Source organism: Saccostrea cucullata, unplaced genomic scaffold (genome assembly GCF_032062105.1).
Source record: "Saccostrea cucullata isolate Sc308-1 unplaced genomic scaffold, CSIRO_AGI_Scuc_v1 ctg697, whole genome shotgun sequence".
Lineage (NCBI taxonomy): Eukaryota > Metazoa > Mollusca > Bivalvia > Ostreida > Ostreidae > Saccostrea > Saccostrea cuccullata.
Window position 1 is genome coordinate 1 of NW_026928374.1, and position 22689 is coordinate 22689.

The 22689-nt window shown below is 32.2% G+C and overlaps 1 protein-coding gene and 1 pseudogene across 1 annotated transcript; one reads left to right on the top strand and one right to left on the bottom strand.

The window, feature by feature from the left end:
* Nucleotides 1–3930: 3930 nt before the first annotated feature.
* LOC134277352 (toll-like receptor 5) lies at nt 3931–6630 on the bottom strand (annotated as a pseudogene).
* A 4524-nt stretch (nt 6631–11154) lies between these two features.
* On the top strand, nt 11155–13879 carry LOC134277353 (ryncolin-1-like). The gene is made up of 6 exons (XM_062759692.1): nt 11155–11277; nt 11612–11953; nt 12164–12294; nt 12667–12763; nt 13188–13352; nt 13620–13879. Exons 2-6 carry the CDS (start codon nt 11632–11634, stop codon nt 13868–13870), a joined length of 966 nt encoding a protein of 321 aa, XP_062615676.1. The 5' UTR covers nt 11155–11277; nt 11612–11631; the 3' UTR covers nt 13871–13879.
* The last annotated feature ends 8810 nt before the right edge of the window (nt 13880–22689 follow it).

A 22689-nucleotide genomic window follows, 5' to 3' on the forward strand; every position in this document is an offset into this window, starting at 1 on the left:
CACATGACTTTCATCTTTCCTGGCTCAGTCGTTAATGAGGAGAAGATTTTTTAAAAATGCCATTAATTTTTCTCTATTTCATAATTATCTCCCCTTGGAAAAGGTCATGGCCCTTCATTTGAACAAACTTGGATTCCCTTCACCCATGGATACTTTGTACCAAGTTTGGTTGAAATTGGCCCAGTGGTTCTTGAGAAAAAGAGGAAAATGTGAAAAGTTTACAACGACGACAACGACGACAATAACGACGACAACGACAGACGACTGACAAATTTTGATCAGAAAAGATCACTTGAGCCTTCGGCTCAGGTGAGCTAATTAGGGCACCTCAGACTAAAATGTGGTATATACACTTAAACCAAATATATCTCAATGACCAAACTGAAGAATGATAGGTAGACAACTTATTTTTTCTGTTTTTATGATATGATATGAAGTATAAGCCTTGTCCTACCAGAGGGTTTAAATAATCATGATCGATTATGAAAAACATTTGTGAAATTAGCATTATTTTTTTATTCTAAAGTATTAGAACAACTTTATATGGTATATACATATATGTGTATCAAAGTGACTGCCTATAGATGCCATAAAATTATAAATGTATAAAACTTTCAAAAAATTCTACCAATCCTTTCCATCTCCGATATACAATTCAGTTTTAAGATAATTTAGATTCAAAGGAAAGGCAAGGTCTGATAAATTGACGCTTTTCAATCAGTGTTTAAGGGACTCCGATCCTCAGCCAGGAAGGACAACTCTAATTTATTATGTAATTCAAAAAAACTCAAAATGAAGCTTAAAAATTAAATCTTTTCATGCAACAAATTTCATTATATACCTCTAAATGTGCTTTAAGGTTCTTTGAAGTTCTCAGAAAGGTCTAATAAAAAGTCGAAATTTTTACACCGTAAAAACATTTTAAGATTACATATTTCAAGAAATTGATGTTCATTTAAATCAAACCATATATATCAATGTTTATTAACATGATATTAAATGAAATTTATTTTTCAAATGTGTTAATTGATCAAATTTGAATCAGAAAATGCATAGCAAGTGTTTTCATTCGCAATTCCTGAAAATATATTTGAGATTTTCTCTATACAATATGATTAACTTGAAATATGAAGTTTGGAGAATTATTGTGGGTAAAAGCATGTTACTTTGAATATTCAGAGACGTTTTGTGAGCAGTTTCAGTTAGTCAATGCTTGATTTTCAGAGCCTGGGGATTGGAGTACCTTAATAATTTTTATCTTCATTTTTGTATGGGATAAGAAATCAAAAACAACCTGCATCCATACGAGTGTTGTATTTCATTCATGTTTTTTATGTCTCACTCTATGCTCGTACTCGTAAATAGTGTCCTATAGATTATTCAGCTTTGTTTTCTGGTATACTCCACTTATCTTTGAATTATTGTCATAATTGGCAACATCGATTTGAACTGATACATGCGATGTGTAACTTTTTTGTTTTGGGATGATTTTATTACTTATATTTGTTCTAATTAATAAAATGAAGTACACTTATATGGAGATAACGAACAGTTTTTAAGCAATGCAATGTAGGAGCAGAGCAAACATTGACCTCCAAAACATCAGAGTTGGAAAAGGAAGGTATATCACATCCACCGTGTGCTTGTGATAATCCGAAAATAAGAGAAGTTGACCATTGGACATATGAAATTGACTTTTAAAGGTATATTCAAAAATTTACCTCGACTTTTATCATAGAACTTGGTTGTTAGATATAAATCCATTGAGGTAATCTTTTTAGGATGGTAAAAAATATCCAAATATGTTTTTTAGATGAACTGAAATCTTTTTAAGTAAAATATCCAAATATGAAGAAAAGACTGTGGTATCTTATATCTTAATCTGAACGGGAGATACCATATCGACAATATTAATATAAGACTGGAACATTTTAATGTTAATTGACAATACGTCGTCGATATATCTAAATGTCGAGTTGATTGCCACAGCAAGTGTTTAATTCTTTTCACGTGTAAGTTTTTAAGACAAATTCTTCCTCATATGAATACAACAATATAGGTCTTCTAATAAAGGGGCACAATTGGTACCAATGGGAATTCCAATACTAGTAGTTTGTTGGAAGACCTGGTCTACAAAAACCTAGATATTTCCAAACAGAAATTCTATCATCTTTTTGATGTCAACTTCAGTGTACTTTTGTGTACTAGCAGAATGATTTTTAATAAAATAAGTTTCTCCTTCAGTTGAACGTTTCCTGTAACTTGTAATGTATCTTTGTTTGTAAGGATTTTTTTGAAGTTTTGGAATCCAATATAGATATAGCAAGTTATTCTGGTTGTTAGGATAATTAAAAATATTCAAAACTGATGTATGATTTTGAAGAATTTTTTCGTAAGAAAGGTGAATATGAGTTTAAGTTGGATTACCACTTGTAGAATTTATTACAATTTCTTCTTAAGCAGAATTTTTAGCGAGGATTTAATTTGGCATTATTAGCAAGGGTGCCAAAGTCGCAAAAAAACTGAATATCGCTAAAAATGAATTGCGCTTTATTTGTAATAGCTTCTATAGTTAGCTGTTTTAAATCGCTAAAATTACAACTTGCTAAAAATAAAATACCAACTTTTTAGTTCAAATCGCTTAATTTGCGACTCACTTAATTTCCACTTATAAGGTATACAATTTATACAATGAGCCTGAAAAACGTAGACAATGTTGGATAATATTGTACAATGTTGTCATATTATAACGGAAAAGCTCTCTTAGTAAAACATTAAGGATACTAAAAGATTCAAGGTACAAAGATGCCAGATTTCCAGAATTTTTTTTTTTTTAAATATCCTGAACCGCAAAAAATAGTAATTCAAAAAATGCTAAAAAAATTTTAATTTGTGAGCAGTTTTAAATTGAATATTGATACCTCTATGTTTTTTTTAATTTACATCTGTTCTTAAAATTGAATTGTAATAAAGAGTTTTGAATTAAAAAATTCTGTAATTTTGTTAGTTAAGGGATTCATAACAAAGATGCGCAGATTTTCAGGTTTTATGTATTTTAAGAAAAAGGTCATTGAATTTAAAAAATAATAAAACATATTTTATATCAGTAGAAATATATAACATGTATTTCAAAAGAATATACTAATATTACATAATAATAAAAACACTCTGTAAAAAGTAAATATTTACAATATTTGTATCACCTCCTAAAAAATTTAATAATAGGCTAATTGGGTTACTACTGTATTTCACACACCCCAAGGACAGTTTCAAACATTTCAATCTTCTAAAAAAATAAGTTGATTGATTTATTGTGACATAAGAATCACATGTACTCCTTTACCTTTAAGTACACTTAGTGAAACACAAATATAACATTTCTTGTTATATTAAAAATTCAACAACTACAACGAATGTGTGGGTAATGTATTGAAAAAAGGCAATATTTGATATCACCTCCTCCAAAAAATATTGACAGTCATTTAATTTTAACTTTTTACCAATAAATAGTTTTAAACAAAAGTATGTTTCTAATTACTAATTAGTTGATTGATTTATTGTGACAATATATGATAGGCAAAGGACTTCTAAAAACAGTTTATCACACTTATAAAACACCAAATAACACAATCATGGCAACTTTAAGATTCACTACAATTACAATGAATGTGTGGGTAATATATTGGACATTGAGTATGTATTGAGTATGTTAGTGTCCAAAGTTTTTTTTTGTTAGTTTGTATTTTGTTAAATGTCCCTCTCTGTCAATTATTTCACTCATTGGAGACTGACCAATAATCAATGTTGCCCTCACCCAAAGTCATATTTCTATACAACAAGGGGATCTATATCATTTTATAAATGAAGTGAATTGGGAAACGGGATATAAACACAATAGCTTAATACACATAGAACAATTAATTAGAATAATTAATTAGAGTGCAAAGCAGTAGATAACTCCTGCAAAAATATCATCATGTTATCTTCATTTTCTGGCCACCGGATACTTGTGATAGACCACCATATGTATCTGAGGTCCTTTGGCATTCTTTCTACAGGAATACTGTCTTTTATTATCACTATTATGGATTTTTCTCTGTGATTGTGAAATGCATGAGTGACCACCATCTGAATGGCATACGTATCCCACCCACTCTCCAGGAAATTTTCCGTCACGAGAAAAATGACTTTCCGGCTAACATCTATATAGTGCAAAAGTTGCTCAGCTTTTGAAATACCAGGTATAAAGTCTTTATCCGGAAAGCTAATTAGGAAGCCTAAAGAGAGAAGCTCTCCATACAGAGTTGTACGGGCTAATTGGTCGTCCTCCTCTATGACATAAAAGCGTCAAACTGAAATGTTTTTGGATTTACAACATGTATGACACCTTTCCATCGACTACGCAGGCGCAGAATAACATAATCAACATGAACACGATATTTTTTGACTAATGCTGCTGTCAGTATTGTCGTTAGTAGAAGCACTATCATAATTATAGAACAGGTCAGCCACATGTTTTCTTGACATTTCTTTTCAAATTCTATAAATGCCTCTTCCTGAAAAAATTCTGCTAAAGAGACCGATTGGCTAATGCACATAGTGATTTTTAGATCTCCAAATCTGATTTTATTTTCTTTCATCCATTTTAGAGAAAAAATGTGTTCACATTCACAATTTATTGGGTTTCCTACGATATATAATGTAAAATTCTTATCTAATGTTAATAAATTGTCAATGTCAGATTTTGTTAAGAATGTTAATTTGTTATAGCGAAGGTAAAGATGATTTAGCTTTTGTAAATATGATACAGGTATTGTTGATAATTCGTTCTGATCAAGATTCAAAGTTGAAAGGGAAAGTTTTTGATCAACAAACGTAGTTGGTGGCAAATAAGATATTTGATTTAAACTCAAATCTACAATTTTTAATCTTTTAAGCCCAATGAAAAATATTTCCATGATTAAATTATTAGTAAAGTCAAGATCCGCGTTTCTTGCCAGAAAAGTTTCCAGTCTTGTGGCATACTGTAATATTGGATATTTAATTTTACTGCATTCGTTATCAGATATTTCAAGAAACTCTAAAGAAGGCGTTTTTATCGGTGCTACACGTTTGCACAGAAAATTTGTGTATGGTACCTTAAATTCTTTTAAACGTTCACCGGATAGAGTAAAGTCAACGAATGGAACGGCCAATGGAGGAATATCAGTTTTAGAAGCGTTTAATACTGTTAAATGTTTTGACAGATTTATAGTAAAAATCGGCATGTTTTTGAGATGAATACGAGATGGATCACTGTAGTTTTTCATTTTATTAACGATAAAGCAAAAATCAATATACACGAAGATTAGTACCTGAAGTCTCGGATATGCTGTGAGAAAATCAATAATAATATCAGGTTTAATAAACTCAATCCTATTCATAGATATGTCGAAGTGCTCCATGCATTGGCCCATTCGTGTCTTTAAAGGGTTGTCTGAAATTCTAGATATTCGGTTTTTAGTTAGTGTGACCTTCTTTGTGCATGTATTAAACAAATATTTACAATTGTCCTTGTTTAGAGAAACTTCTCTTTCTGCATGTCTTTGTATATTTTCATCAGCATGTATGTAATCCATTTTCCTATTCTGAAGACATTTTAAGGAAAGTAATGCGACATTTAAGTCACACATTCCACCAAAGTCAATTAGCACACCTTTTAAAACAGGAAACGAGCAAAATATTTCTTCACTGACATCACAATACACTTTGTTCCTGAAATATAATTTCAGGTGATATATGGGAGAGCTAGACAGACCGACAAACGTGTTATTTGTTAGGTGAAATTTTTGATTTTTCTTTGAACAAAATCACGCTTTCCAACTGTGTTAACTTTCGGAAATGGTCACTAAAATGAAACCCTCTGAAGACCCCTAGTGTCAAACCTTTCAAAGTCAATATTCTGGAAATCTCAATATCTGGATATCCCTGATGTTCAAATGCATTGTCATGTATTTTCAAAACTTTCAACTTTGTTAGATTAGCAAAAGATTGGTTTTCCAGAGAAATTTTTCTCAAATTGCACCCGTAAAGCCTAAGAACACAGAGATTCTTCAGTAAACCGAAAGCAAATTTTTGTATTATTCTAATATTATTGTACTATAGATAAAGAGCTTTTATATTTGGCAACAATTTGGTATTTACTCTAGAAAAAGTCTCAGATGAGATAGTGGTAAATTTGTTCCATGAAAGGTCCAAAGTCAATGATGTATTTCCATATATTTTTGGTATATTTCGAGGAACTGTTCGCAAGTTCAGATAACGACAATGCCATAACCATCCTCGATTCTCACATTCATCGGTGTAAGGGCTGAAGCTACACAGCTCAGTACTAATCTTTCCTGCCTTATCTAAATGAAAAAAACTGGTATTTGTCAAGCAAAAAATATTTCACTTATAACAATAAAATGAAATAGTAAACGTTGCATAATTTTTCTACTTGTTTGTAAATTACAATTAAGATTAAAGTTTACCATGAACAATGCATCAAATTAAGTCGTCTTCTTCAATACGGGTAAAAAAAACAACCCGGTACTAACCGAGAACATAGAAAATGACAAGATATTTGATGACTCCGAGATGAACCATCACGACAGCCAAATGCTACGAAAATGATATAATTCCTTAGGAGAATTCTCTGTTGTCTTTTATCAAGCATCAATTATAGATCTACACAAAATACGAGGGCTGTTCGAAAATTATTGAGACATTGTGTATATTTTTCTTTCTAATGAACGTCTTTCGGTGAAAATTTGCACATACGTTTGACATACACTAAGAATTACTATAATAGAAAATATTTTACAAATATTAAATATTTTCTGTACAACGGTATATAAATGCGTCATCAGTAGGGGTACCCGGAGCAGTCTCGAAATCAGACATTGAAAATATGTAGCCCCAACGTTTTAACTCTTCGTGGACCCATAATAAGAGCGAAAATAATTCTGTTTATGTGTATTATTTTTCAGCTGTAATTCAAATTCATGTTATGCAACTTTGTCAGAATTTTGATCAGGAATATGGAGATCATAAAAAATTAAGCGCGGTAGAGAAATCTGCTAAGAACGAAAAAAAATGATTTTGACGTCAAGGGCGGAGCAGCGAACATACCTAAAATTTTGTGTAGCACAATGTAGAACTCTTTTGCAGACTCAACGACCTGCTAAAACAATAACAACGAGAAAAAAAAATGTGTTAGGGTTTGTTATTCCATTGGTATACATTTTTCTTTTGCAATTAATTAAATTAAACCAGAGTAAAATCAAAAGCCCCGGACGAACATCAGTTATTACATACAGTATTTTTGTCGGTACGGTATTAATATCGTTGACATGCTTTGCATACATCGCCACTGCATAATTTGAAGTCATCTTTTTCCACGAATGAAAATCTTACACTCAGGTAGCAACAGCATACATTTTTAAGGAAGTTCATGAAAATAGACTGTTTGATTTTTGTACTGATATATGTAATTACAAAGAAGGAAAAGTATACATGCTCCCCAATCGTTTTACATGCGAAACCATCTCCGACTGACGTGACGTTAAATGACGCAGCGATGCTGCTCCGGGTCGATAGACATATGCATGTTTATCATTTCACCGAAACTTTTCTTATTATCATAGGAATTAGAAATTTAGCACAAGTGTTTTGTTTGTTCTTCATAAAATATTGATGAATTTTCATGAAATTATCTCCGTCCTTTATGGAGTAAATGTAATTGTCTCAATAATTTCCAAACAGCCCTCGTAATTGATAATTATATATAAACGCTTATTTTAATCTGTAAGATTTTTTTCGTTTCTAAGAATCTCACTTTTCAGTTTACAATGGAGCTAGTATTGATAAATGTGACCTTCTCCGAACACATAAAATAAGCAAGTATGTAAATATGTAATTAATATGCATGTAGTATTTTAAAATGCACTTCTCTAATATGTAGATCTAGAGGGAGTCAGGAATGTTTAATTTTTTTTTCATTTACATGTACTGTTAACTTAGGCTGTTATGATCCAGTTGGGAATATATATCTAAAGGCTTAACATTGCAATATAAGACAATATTTTTCCCATTTAAAATACAATAATATGAGAGGTAATTGGGGTCTATGAATTATTTAACCTAATTTGTTCGTAAAAGAAAAATAGCTGGTAATCATATAAATCTCTTGGAGATATATGATTTGCTTGTACATATGTAATATGTAGTAATCAAAAAAAATCTAAAAAGAGAGAAGAATTAATTTCGTTACAAGTCTTAACAAGTCTATACAGTTATGAAAAACAACGAGTACAACAGGAGTACAAATAGGTTGTTCTTAGAATGAAAAAAATACACCTACCTTTATTACTCGATGATATGATAAATGTGCCCGGTGAAGAAGTTTTACTAATATTAACCAAAACTGATATCATTCTGATATCCATCGATAAGGCTGTTTGTACTTCGATATAATTTGCAGTAATTTATTCAAATCAGTTTGAATTCAAATTAAGGAAATTTAGAACATGAGTATTTTTCTAATGGTGAATATCATTCTTCCTTGTTGGAATCGAATTGACATGAAATGGTGGCCTATTTTATAAATTTCCATGGTTTAAAGCATTCATCGTCCATTCTGAATAACACATAATACTAATGAATAGATTATAGGCGTGTTCCCAAATAAAATTAGTGATATTTCGCATTTCCATGTTTTAATTCCTTCTTCTTTCCTCCTAAGAAGGAGATTCTCTTATAAAGACCGTCTGGTACCTGGAATGAAAATAATTACTCCATTTATGCCTCGCTTCCCCACCTATTGCTTTGCACCTGTCGGTCGAAGGCTTGCTTAATCGTGCTGTAGACGACGTCGTGAGGACCATTTGCTTTGCTTTTTGGATAAGAACAAATGACTCTAACTATTAAAAAATTCAAATGTCATTGGTAAATCCGGACATTTGGAAACAGTGAAAACTAGGTATGTTAATGTGAACTTTTGCTCAAAGACATTAAAGTAGGTATACTAGCAAAGTTGCACTGGTACAAATGTGCGTTTTGATCTAAACACAATGAAAAATAATTTTTCAATACTTGCAATTTTTGTAAGTTATAAAGCTGAATAGAAGGATATTATATTGAATCCTGTATCCTCTACGCGTACGAAAATTTACGCTTATACGTAAGGCTGATAAAGGTTTCAGTACGATCAATAGACGAAATCCGCCTCACATCTCCAAAGAACTAAACAATACCATTAGGCAAAGAAAAGATATATCATACTATATCATACTACAAATATACTACTAAAACTAAAAGCTTTGAACAAATTTGCATGAACAAATGAGTTATTTATGAGAAGTGTGTTGTTGCCCTTTCAAATATGGCTTACTTCCTTGATGTATAATTGACATAGTTATTATTTAACAATATTTTTGCTTGCAACACCTTGCATATCAAATCAACGTCAAAAGGAACTGGTACGATGAAACCTATGTTAACATACCGGTATTATCCTCTTTTGAATCATTCACTTTACGTGCCAAATTAAGGCCAATTTCCTGATTTCAAAACAGAATTCTATCGGTGCCACTTCTAAATATATTTTTGTGAAGCTTACTGCTGTGATTGAAATTAACATTTCCTTGTGCCATCATTACATTTTCAGACTTCGATATTTCTGTTAAATCAACGTTTTTGTCTCACTATTTTTCTGTCAGATTAATAGGTTAAATAATATAATTTAATATTTATGACTTTTTTTAGCTTTTGACATGGGAGGAAAGAAATTTTATTTACCACAATTTTTCGAAAACGTTGGATTTCTTAATATATTTCACAAAGGATTTTACTCTGTTTATTTCATTTTGTGACTGTCGAAAGTAAGAGAATGCAAAATTGTTTGATTAACGTTCCTTTCGAGAATTTGTCACTCATATGAAGACGCCCAGCAAAATAGAAATGAATGCTGTGCAATGTTCGCACACATGTAACAAAACTACAATGGTCAATGGAAAAGGACGAAATATATCTTTGTTGCCTTGGCAACATTTTCCTAGTTTACTTTGTTAAACATAGAGGGACAATTCTGGAGTGGGTTTGATCTATACGTTCTTGAAAGCATTATTTCCTTCTAATTAAAGACTCCATGACGTGGAGTAAGTGCAGAGTTGAACTGTATCTTACAAAGTTCAATATAAGACAAGCGAGACTGGTGTGGAATTGCGGTCGGATTTAGTTTACAAATAATATATTTATGCTCGGCCTGTTTCAGAATAATTTTACTTCGACATCTTCTGAAAATTTCGAGGATATCTGGTAAATTTCCAGGATTGCCCTTTCCCTGTATTAAAACAAGGAAAAGCAGAAATTCTTTCCAAATCATTATTTATTTATTGTTTATTCGATATTTCATCTAACGACCTTTTTGTTGTTTAAATTTAATATGCATACTTTAACATAAGAGTATCGAAAATCTTAAAGTTTTATCAAGCTCTTTATATCTTTGAAATGATATATATGGAGATAACTAACATTATTCAAGCTCAAAATTCCATCAAACAATACAAAATAGGAGCAGACCTCTTAAATATAATTATATGAGGGGTGAGATAAGGTTCCATGGAAAGTAAGTGTGATAAGAAAATAGTATAGGTCATAGAATATGTTTTGCATTTATATGATCTGAAGTAAATCTATTCCCACAAGTGGTGCGAGGATTGTGTTCATGTACGTGGACTATTTTAAACAACAGATATCGTGAAAGTAAAGTATTTATTTGAACTTTAGCATCTTGTGTGCACTTGGAGCAACTGTAAATAATTTTGAAACTGTTCAAAATAAATTACAGCTATCTCGTCCACAAATCCTTTGTGTCTATCCAAGAGCATAACGATTCTGCGTTTTACAATTATATTTGAGATGTTCAAGTATGACTAGTTGCACCTATTACCTTCCATTAGAATCTTTTATTATATCATGTGATACTACACTTGTTTTATATGATTTCGTTTTTACAAGCTGTGACTCTATCAATTGATTCAAAAAGAGACTATTATAAATGCAAAATCAATTAAAATGTATTTAAAAGGGCGTTATCAAAGCTATTATTCCCACAACACGTAGGAGTTATATTAATCAGATGTTACAATATACGGTATAAATTTCCGTTAAATTGAAAAATTCTACGAGTCTACAAATGGTCTAAAGAAAACACGCCAAGAAACAACTGTTCCTGCAACGAGTTAGTTAGCTTTGGTAAGTTTTCTACTTTTAAATAATATTTTGTGTAATAATATCTTGTGTGTTTAACATGTATTTATTATAACAGGGGCGTTCAATATGTATAAAAATGTGATAATAAACAGTTAATAAAGTACAGTCAAACATTCATTAAAATAATTCAGCAAACGAGGATCTCTAAGACGTAAGAGTTAGGATCAGGTTCCACAGAAATTCCATAAATTCCTTTTCTACTTTTAATTTCTTCATCAGATCTAGACTGGACACAGTAATTTGATATGAAAAAAGCCTTTTGCTTATTTAATAAACCATGCGTTCCAATGTTTCAATGGACAACTCTTTTTTGCAGTTTTCAAACAGAACTCGCAAATGGAAATTAAACAAAAGAGTGTTGCACTATTGGTATTGGCAATTCTTCTGAAAGCCAAAGGATGCGTCATTATTAATAGTTCTGAAATAGAAGGACAATGCAAAACTAAAACTGTTGTACTACAGGATCTCATAAATCAAGGAATTTTGATGAAATCGTCACTTTCGACAAAATTAAACATGCTATCTTCAGGGATTGAGCAACTCCAATGTACAGATTGTAACGCAACAGCCACAAGACAAGTTATCCAGGGCTTGAATTCTGCACTGGAATCTATGCACAATCATCTAAATATGTGTTTAGAAAAAACTGCCGAGAGAGGTATTGAATGTATAGAAGAGATAAAATAGAAGAAATACTACTATTAAGTATTAATTTATAGATTGTTTATTAAATTTATATTAAACAGGTCTTTAGATCTTAAAAAATAGTTAATCTTTTATTCTGTCAATTATAATTATTATAAAAATATTTTTGTGAGAATGATTGTTTACATAAAAATATGAAATCTGACGATTGTTTCTCCCACAGCTTTTCTTAAGGACTGCCAAATCCTATTGAAATTTGGGTTTGTCGAAAGTAAGGTCTACACGATTTACTCACAAAAAGGTCAAGGGTTCCGAGTTTACTGTGACCAGACAACAGACAATGGAGGGTGGATGGTAGTATTTTAAGCTATCAGAAATCAGTAAATTAAATATTGTTTGGAAGAAACGATTTTTCCTCATTTTTAACATAAAAAAAATCAAAATAGTTTATAGAGTTGATGTAATAGATGGTACAGGAATATTAAGGTATCTACAAGTTACATTTTAACACATTCCTATATGTTATATGTACAACAACAACAACAACAACAACAACAACAACAGCAATAATAATGATAATAATAATAATAATAATAATAATAATGATAATAATAATAATATTTTTGCATTTCAAAAATATTAATATCAATAAACATTTATTCCGAAAAACAAGACTTTTGAATCATTTTAGATAAAAAGTACTACCCATCTTTAATTCTATATTAGGTTATTCAAAGGAGAAAAGACGGATCATCAGATTTCTATAGAAACTGGGCTGATTACAAAAACGGGTTCGGTGATCTTTCAAATGAGTTCTGGCTTGGTAAGTTTACTCAAAAGGTAATGCAGTGTACACGATAAATAAAATACATTATTTCCTCTTAGTATGGGTATGTAGCTAATAAATACTGTATGCATAGTTATATTCGCCCAATGTACTTTTCGCCCTTTTGCCCTTGCCAACAAATTTGTCAAGATTTGAATTCGCGCAATCACAGTTCTATTTAGACATTATCCGAGCTGTGTTATTCGACCGGTTTAAATACATCCAAATGTGATAAGGGTGAAATGGAAAGGGTCGAAAGTAAACCAGGTTCAAAATTCCCCTGACGTGTATACAGTATGTAAGATTTTTGTCTGTAAATTAGTACGTTACATGTAGTAAATAAAGGTGTTAAATCTGTTGAATGACTTTGAAAATAGAAAACTAGTTCACAGCAGTTCTGTATTTTTTCCTTAATTTGTAGGAAATGATAAGATTCACGAAATTGTAAAAACTGGACACTACATGTTGCGAATTGACATGAAAGACTTTGATGGAAATCAACGTTTTGCCATCTATAGAAAATTTAACGTTGGGGATGAGAAATCTGGTTACATTCTAACCGCGGGAGGATACAGTGGGACTGCTGGTAAGAATGATTGATTGATTGTATAGCGTTAACCTCTCTCTCGAGGATTTTCTCTCATATGGAGATACCAGCACCTACTGCGACACGGGATCTTAGTTAATACGGTGTCATCCGAATGCCTGGTTTTTACGTCCTACGGTTGGATTCGAACCGCGCCGTAAGGATTGACCATTTACTGCGCGACTTTTAAACAGACTCTCTAACAACTGCGCCACCCGGCCGACATTTTACATTTTCATTTGTAAGCCTTTTTTCAATTCTTTATAGGAGATTCCCTTTCTCATCATAACGGACAGAAATTTTCTACAAAGGACAGAGACTTTACCGGACGCTGTGCCACAACTTATAAAGGTGCCTGGTGGTATGCCAAGTCTTGTCACTTATCTAATCTTAACGGACTCTATCTCAAAGGAAAACACTCATCTTATGCTGATGGGGTTAACTGGTACAGCTGGCATGGGCATTATTATTCCTTAAAAGAAACTGAAATGAAAATAAGAAAAGTAAACAGTCAATAAATAAGCTTTTCAACCAGAAGAAAAGCCATTTCTTATTTTTTTCTTACCATTATATATAATTAAACACTTAACTGGTAGATACATGTATCCAAATGTCAATAATAAATTATTTGCCACAGCACATGGCAATTTTAAGGAATTAGTTTTTATACGAGTACAAATGTGAGATAATTGCAGTTTTAAAGATGTAGAAACGAACAATTACGTATATGTTAAACACACAGTATTGCATAGAGAAAAATCATTCCATGGAAAAAAAAAATAAATGAATGAAGGATATGGAGATGACGAACAGTATTCAATCTCAAAGTCCATTAAACAATATACAAAATAAAAGCAGAGCAAACACGGACCTCCGAAACATCAGAGATGGGATCAGGTGCCATGGAGGAGTGAGCATCCCCTGCTAATAATAATAAATAAATACTAGTTAAAAACAAAAACACAAACAAGTAAACAAACATAATAGATTAGATAATATTTACTGGACAAAAAAAGTTTAGGATCATCAAACTAAATATGTTTTACAAATATTGTATCATAGAAAACAGAATGCAGTTTTAATTCTAGTATCATACTTTATACTTGTGACACGATAGCGGTGTTTTTCTTTGAAGTTTACTGTTCTGTATTAGCAATACAGAACGGGAATGTGGTGGGCGGAGCTACTTTCTGCTCTATATTAGCCCTGTATACAGTATTGTATTTGCCAACTATTTTGTATCTTATATAGAGCACGGTCTAAAAATAAATCTGATTCAATTTAGCAAATCACGTACAAATAGTAAATGCTGATGTTTTCATATAAATCCCTCTCGCTGACCACAGCCACATGTCTCTTTCACTAGGTTTTTATGTCGCAATTCAATTTCAAAATAAGAAACCGTGACATCAAATTCCATCGAAGAATTTTCTGTAAATCCTGTTCTGTAAATCTATTTAAACAGTTCGAGGAAACAACCTTATATGGATATTGTTGTCATTGCGCACAAAGGTGCTCACAGCAAAAAATGATCCGATCTAGTGAGCAAGAGGCCCAAGCTAAAGGGCCTTGAATCGCTCTTCTGATAAATTGTACAACCTACAATCACTTGTATTTGAAGCCTCTAACCCTAAGTATCCTAAGACCCAAGTTGCATCAACTGACAAAGTTGGATGATTCTTAGCCAACTAGGACTGAAGATATTTTAATAAAGCTATAAAAAAGACCTACTTTAAGATTGAAGTTTCCTGAGGACTCAAGATGCATTAATAGACAAAATAAGATTGAAGATTCTAAGCCAATAAGTATTTGAGAAACATGTATTCAAAAGTAAGCCACCTTGACCTACTTTTTGGTCTACATTCTTGGAAAATCCAAAATGTATCAACTAACAAAGTTTGATGATTCTAAGCCAATAAATACCTAAGATACTTAAATATAGCCTTAAAATGTCAAAAGTGGGTCATCGTGACCTACATTTTAGTCGACATTTTTCAGAGTCCCAAGATGCATCTTCTGACTAAGTTTGATAATTCTAAACCAATAAATACCTGAGATATTCAAAAGTAGGTCACCGTGACCTAAATTTTGGTCGACATTCTCTGAAAACCCAAGAAACAACAACTAACAAAGTTTGATGATTCTAAAGTGATAAGTACTAGAGATACTTAAATATAGCCATGAAATGTCAAAAGTAGGTCACCATGACCTACTTCTTGGTCGACATTCTCTAAAAACCCAAGAGGCATCAACTAACAAAGTTTGATGATTCTAAGTCAATAAGTACTAGAGATACATAAATATAGCCATAAAATGTCAAAATTAGGTCACCGTGACCTAATTATTTGTCGTCACTCTCCGAAAACCCAAGATGCATCAATTCACAAAGTTTGACGATTTTAAGCCAATATAAATACCAAATATACTTAAATATAGCCATAAAATGTCGGAAGTAGGTCACCGTGACCTACATTTTTGTCAACTTTTTTCAGAGTTCCAAGATGCATCTGCTTACCAAGTTTGATGATCAGAGGTCTGAAGGTAATCAAAATATGCCTTTTAAACAATTTGAAAACAAATGCCTGCGAAATTCTAAAAGTAGGTCACAGTGACCTACTTTTTCATAAATATGATTTTAGGTCCCAAGGTGCAGCAACTTAAAAGATTTGATGATTCTAACCCTCTCAGTGTCTGAAATAATGGGATTAAATGTTTTAAAAAGGATAAGTCATAAAGTTCAAAAAGTAGGTCATGGTGACCTACCTTTAAGTTGACGTTGTTCAAGGACCCAAGATGCATCAACTGAAGTTTGATGATCATAGGCCTTAAAGTGTTCAAAATATGCCTTCAAATCAATTTGAAAACAAATGTCTGCAAAATTAACAATGTAGGTCACCGTGACCGACTTTTGAGTTAACATGATGTGAAGTCCTAAGATGCATCAACTTACAAGATTTGATGATCTTAGTCCTTATAGTTAGCAAACTATGAACATTTTTATTATTTGTAAATTTAGGTCAACTTTGAAGTGACCTTGAGACCACACCCTTTGCCCCAGGGTCATGCCTCGAACAATTTTTAATCTTCAACATATCCTGATCCTTGTATGTAAGTTTGGTGAAAATCTGATTGGTGGTTCTGGAGAAGATTTTTTAGCAACCAGTACTTTTGGTTTTATTTTCCTGATTATCTTCCCTTGTTTTAGGGTCCCAACACTTATTTTAATATAAATGGTAGCCCTTGGGCCAAGGATACCCTGTGACAAATTTGACACTGATTGGCCGAGGGGTTCTTGAGTTATGGCCCATTTTCTAAAAAGTTAACGCACACCGCACAAATGGCCATAGCATTAGCTCTTTGAGCCTTTGGCTCAGAAGAGCTAATAAGCCGAAAGGCACGATGGTCTGCTACATGTTTATTTTTACTACAAACACGTGGGTTAAAGGAAATTTAGGATGCGATTTCAAATGACTGCTGTAAAGCCAATTTACAATATTTTTTAAACGTGTTTGAGAAAAATACAAAGAGTAGGTACTAATCAAAAGTTCCCATGCTCACATTAACAAACAAAGTCAGTTTTCTTTGTGAAATAGTACTTTGAAATACCGCTAACAAAGTCTCCACAAGTAAAAAATAAAGGACTCCAGTACTTGATAATCGTAAATTTGCAATGTAACTGGCCGAATTCGTTGTTGCTCAGTTATTTGTTTATAGAAATTTAAAGTTCATGCATTTACAAAAAGGATTGAGTTGCACGTTTTTTTTTTAAATTTACCTCTATATTAATTCTCATGTGCATTGTTCATAAAATGTGTATTGAGTAGCATAATGTATGTTTCGAATTTGTATACGTTGTAAACATTGTCAATACGTGAGCACACCTCAGAGTTGGTTTTTTTTTTACCGATGAATAGCCACGTGAAATTGACTTTTCACTGACAGTACACACGGGGAAAGCTGTAAACAAACGGTTTTGTACAATGGAGTGGAGAATACCCAAATTTTTATCATTGTTAATCATTTGTATGTAAATGTGATCATGGGATTAGTAGGTAATAATGTACATATTATATTAAGCGTGTAAAATGCTTGGGAAAATGCATCACGTTTTTCCGAGAGCGATTTAAAAAAAAGCTTTTCGAAACACACATTTGTAGTAACCCATAATGCAACTCATTGAGCTGATTGGTCGAATCGTCAGTCACGTTTTGTTCCTCACTTAACATGTAAATTTATTCCGACGTCACAGAAAATAGTTTCTTCGACCTGTTAAACCGGGAACTTAAGACCTCTAAATAAAATATGATAAATCTCCTCTACAATAGATCACACCAATGAAGGTAAAATCCTCCAATTTATCCATTAGGCTGATTATCACTCGTTACGTCTACCCCGTTAGATTGTCAATACTAATCTGACCGAATTTAACGTTTTCCGTGGAAAGTTACATGAACTGCACTATTTCTGGATTTGTACAGGGCAAAGGTACATCCTTTCAAATGAACGGATACAAAGACGGCTGTATATGATGAGAAACTATGAAAAAATAAATTGGGAACTGTAATGATATATCATCCAAGAGCATGTAAAAATCTTACCAATTGTTATATGTGAAACTTATTTAAAGTGATAGAATAAGATCAAAAGTTATTTATAAATCTCTTTTAAAATATATTTTGTTTTCACCTTACACAATTTTGCATTATAACAATGTGACCTTAATATGTGCGAAAAACCATGTGAGCTTAAAGTTTCGTCAAAGGTCAACATGTCAAAAAATTTATTTTTACAATAACTCCAAAACTATGTGAGATATAGAGTTAAAACTTTTTTAGTTAATATTTTTTCATTGATAAACAGATAGAAAGTATCACTTGATAAAAAAATACCTGGAAAAAATATTTAAATTGAGAAAAAATGCACATATTTTAAGAAAATGAACCTAATTTATTCCGTGCTTTTAGTGAAAATCATCACTGCAGAAACAAAATATGTTTATCAATGAAGGGCAAGTAGGACTTGGATCTGGAAAGTTGTTTTCCCTGTTTATTTTGTCCAAATGTTAAGACTTGAAAGTAAAAGTACATTGCAAATGGAGGGTTCTACAGGGGTCTTGTCTTTATACATGTCATGCTTACAATAACAGCCTTTCAGAGACCATTCACGTCCAACTTGCCCTTCAATGATAAACATGTATCATTTCTGCAATGATGGTTTTCACAAAAAGGATATAATTATGCAGGTGCATTTCTCTTTAAATATGCACATTTTCTGATAAGATTTTTATCAAAAAATATTTGTTATCAAGTGATACTTTCTATCTATTATTCAATGATATATTTATAAACTGTAAAAGTTTTGACTTTATACCACACAAAGTTTTGGAGCTATTGTAAAAAAAATTTTTTTTAGACATGTTGACCTTTAACGAAACCTTAAAATGTGCGTTGAGCTGTATATATACTGCGGATACGTACTCCCAGTCGGTGCCTCATCTACAGAACTCGTGCGGAAGTTTGGATGCTGCATAGTTTTAAAGTGGGCGGAGCTCTTCTTGATTGATCGTGTCACAAATCATTTAGAGAACTCGACAGGTTCTGTATCATAGATACAAATTTGGGGGTGAGACTCGTGCTCCGCACTCGTCTCCACCCCCAAATTGTATCTACGATAAGAACCCGTCCCGTTCTCTAAATAATACTTAAAAAGTGAAAATTAAACATTTGATGTGATAAATTTGTTTGAACACACGCTACGAATTGTACATAACGGTCACTTTAGAATTTGGCATGCTGGGGGTAGACCTGAAAATGAGATCCAAACAAGACTTCATGGGAGTCAAAACATAATCGTGACTCGTCACCAGTGACGTAATTGCCAAATTGTTTTGTTTAGTTGCCCACTGTAGTCGATTACTGCGGCACTCTAATTTTAATACAGGACGTACGGTGGGTCGGCAAACATTGACATTTGCTTCCAGAAGTCTGTTACAAGGTTTTTGAGTAGAAATCCGCCTGTCTGTTGCTCTCTGATGCCGAGTATTAAGCTAAAGAGCACGTTGGAAGCAGTGCGTCTCAGCAAAATTTGCCAAATAACGAAAGTCACGGACTGTCGTACACCTTGGACGTCCCGATTTTAGCCTTTTTTGACAATTTTCTGCCTGCAAATATCGGTTTCATAACCTTTAATTCCGCTTTGGGAAAGATAAAGTCTTTCTGCAACGTGACGTTGCATTTTGCTAGCTTCCAGCATCCCTGCTGCCTTGGAGTATTCGTACATACTCACATGCCTCCTCATAGCGTCTCATAACCAGTTCTGGCCATATATACTGAAATTTTCTTATGTTCACTTAAGAAAATCCTCTTTGATACTTTTATGCTTCCATTGTTCCACTTGCTTTTTTTAACGACACGTACTTTCTTGACGAATATGACCAAAACTCATTAAACACGTGTGACTTAAGTATCGAATCAGATTATTGACATATTTTTAAAACTACTTAAGCACATTTTATTGTAACGCCCCCCAAATCTACCTGATTCAAGATAAATAACTTACAGCCTGTCAATCATTAAAAAAACAATAGCTTCTAATTTGATTGTCAGGCGAGCTGCCTGAACTACCTGATAATCTGAGTTCGCATGTTTTGAAGATGGTCGCCTGGTTACGCGTCGAACACTTTCATGTACCTGCATTGTATATACATGCGGGTAAAAAAATAACCCAGTAATGTTGGTAATTTTAGGTAAAAAAAAAAGGAGAGGGGATAATTTAATTAAAGATTGACTTCATAAAAAAATTGTTTTTAGTCTTCACTTGTAAGCATATGTCGTCCGAGAAACTATTTCATACTTTACTTGCCGTAATTGGAAGTCCATGTACCGTAAAACACTGTTAAAAATATAATAAAAAAGTGGAATATAATATATAGGATATATTTGATACTCAGCACTAGCAGCATGTTTTACAAACGATGTTTTATCTCTGTATAAGGGATACAATCCACGCTATGTAAAAAGGCGATGTAAAGAAATTATGGAATATAATTGCTCGAATTCTCTGACATTTCTTAAATTCGTAATGTAAAGGTGAAGCTAACGAACAGTGATCGAACTTAAAAGGAAATATTTCAAACAATAAAAGTTTGTTAGCACACAAACACTCGGAAATATTGAATATCTTGGACAATATCGTACCAGAAAAAAGAAATTCTGATCGCGGTAAATGTTCACACGACGAATAAGTGGATTTTATTATTTTAAGTATTCACACTTATTAAATCATGGTGATTTCTTTTACTGAAGAGTAAAAGATATAAAGATATGATTGCTTTTTAGTTTTTAGTCGTGACCATTTCTTTATTTTTACCAACAAAATTATAAACGATAAAAAAGGGATAGCCGAAACAGACGAGCTACAGTCTATGGAAAACATTTAGGTAGTTACATGTCGTTTCAGTTTAGGTCTATGGTTTTACTATGCAGTAAAATTAAGGACGTCGAGACTCAACTCTGATATCTCGACACCTCTGATATCTCCACATTTTCTGATTGTCCCATCGATGTCGAGATAACGAAGTTTTCTGCACTAATAAAAGTGATTTTTCTGGCATTGAAAATTTAATAAGCAAGAAAATTATTTTAAAGTCTTAAACTTTTTCTAATTTTAAGCAAATAGGTCAAGGTTAACCTAAATATTTAGAAAATAACATCAAAAGTGGGGTATATGTTGTAAATTTTCAGATATTACTACAAAAGTGTCAATTTTACGTTAAAATTGGCTCAATTTTCCCCCGAATTTTCAGAATATATTGACTATCTTTCTCACAATTTGTTGATAGAATTCATAAGAAATAATTTAAAAGATATTTCAGAACCAGCATTACGCATTTCACTGCAAACAACAGCATTGTGTACAACCAGGATGGAAAAATAGGAATCCAAAATTAACAGTACTGTTATAGTTCAAAATGGAAAAACTGATCATTTTCGTCTAAAAAAAACCTTCCGCCACAAAATACATGTATAGTTCCTAGCTCAATTCTACTTGAATGGAATTTAATCGCGGTTTTTTCATTGGATATAGTTCAATTTGCACCGTAGAATTAAGATTTAATGTAAGAACTTAAAAATGATGCAGAATTTTATAAATAAAGGACCTGACCAAAATACGCTCAAAATCTCAGGATCGAACGTCCTTAAATTAAGTTAGTTGTTTCACTCAAAATTAAACACGAAACACGTAATGTTGACCTTGATTACCAAACACAGACTTCCTGTGTACTGCTACGTGTTCAGGGATTTTTGACATCTTGGGTATTAGGGGTCTCCAGGTAAATAATACAAGTACCTACCAAGACCACTCCCCCTCCTCAGGTAACCGTACGGTAAAAAAATTGGGTCTTTACAGTGTAAGCCTTGTTGTCACATAAATTCCTGGGTATGAAAATATTATGCTTGTGTAAAATATGATCCCTAATGATCCCTAACTTAATTTGCCCAGTATAAAAAAATCCATTGTTTGCACTACACACGCGGGATAAACTATTCTTAAAGTTCGTGAACAACATTAATAATTATTCACCAATTTGGATAAAATATATGAAACCATTTTTTCATTAAATTCTTGTTTCATTTTATTTATATACAAGTTTTTAACAAAAACAACGCACAAATACTAATATATCTATCAGATAAAAAAAACACGCACTAAAATGCAAAATCCTTGACGTTACCCGAACTCAAAAGATAAATACATGTAACTTAAAATTCTCAAGATAGACATCGTTTAACTCAACAAATTCTTGTGCCACTTTAACAGTTTTCAAAAAATGTGCACAAACTGTTCAGGTTACATACATGGTACGTAAGATAATATTTAACACTTCACTGTAAGATTCAGCAATTCATAAAAGATCTGTGTGCGTAAAAACGACTTTATTTACGAATAAAAGTCAAAGTCACGGTACGAATTTTTTTCTTTACAGCAATTTAATCTCGGAATAGTGATCTTCGATAGGTTTATGCAAGCTATTCCCACTTTCTGAAAATCAGGTAAAAAAAGGTAAAATTTCACGTGGGAGTAGGTGGAATTTTGTGTAAACAAATAATTAACTATGTTCTTAAATTAAGGTATTAAGTTGCTATTTCTTGTAAGATCTTTTTATTATTTCAAAAATCTGAAATAAATCATATTTTCTCATAGATGTATTCATTATTTTCTGTCTTTAAAGGTACAAAATACAGGTAAATCTAAACATCTATTGTTATTTGCAAGTGGGAATAAGTGGAATTGAGATTTTTAAAAAGTGGGAATAGCTAGAAGACACCCTTCGATA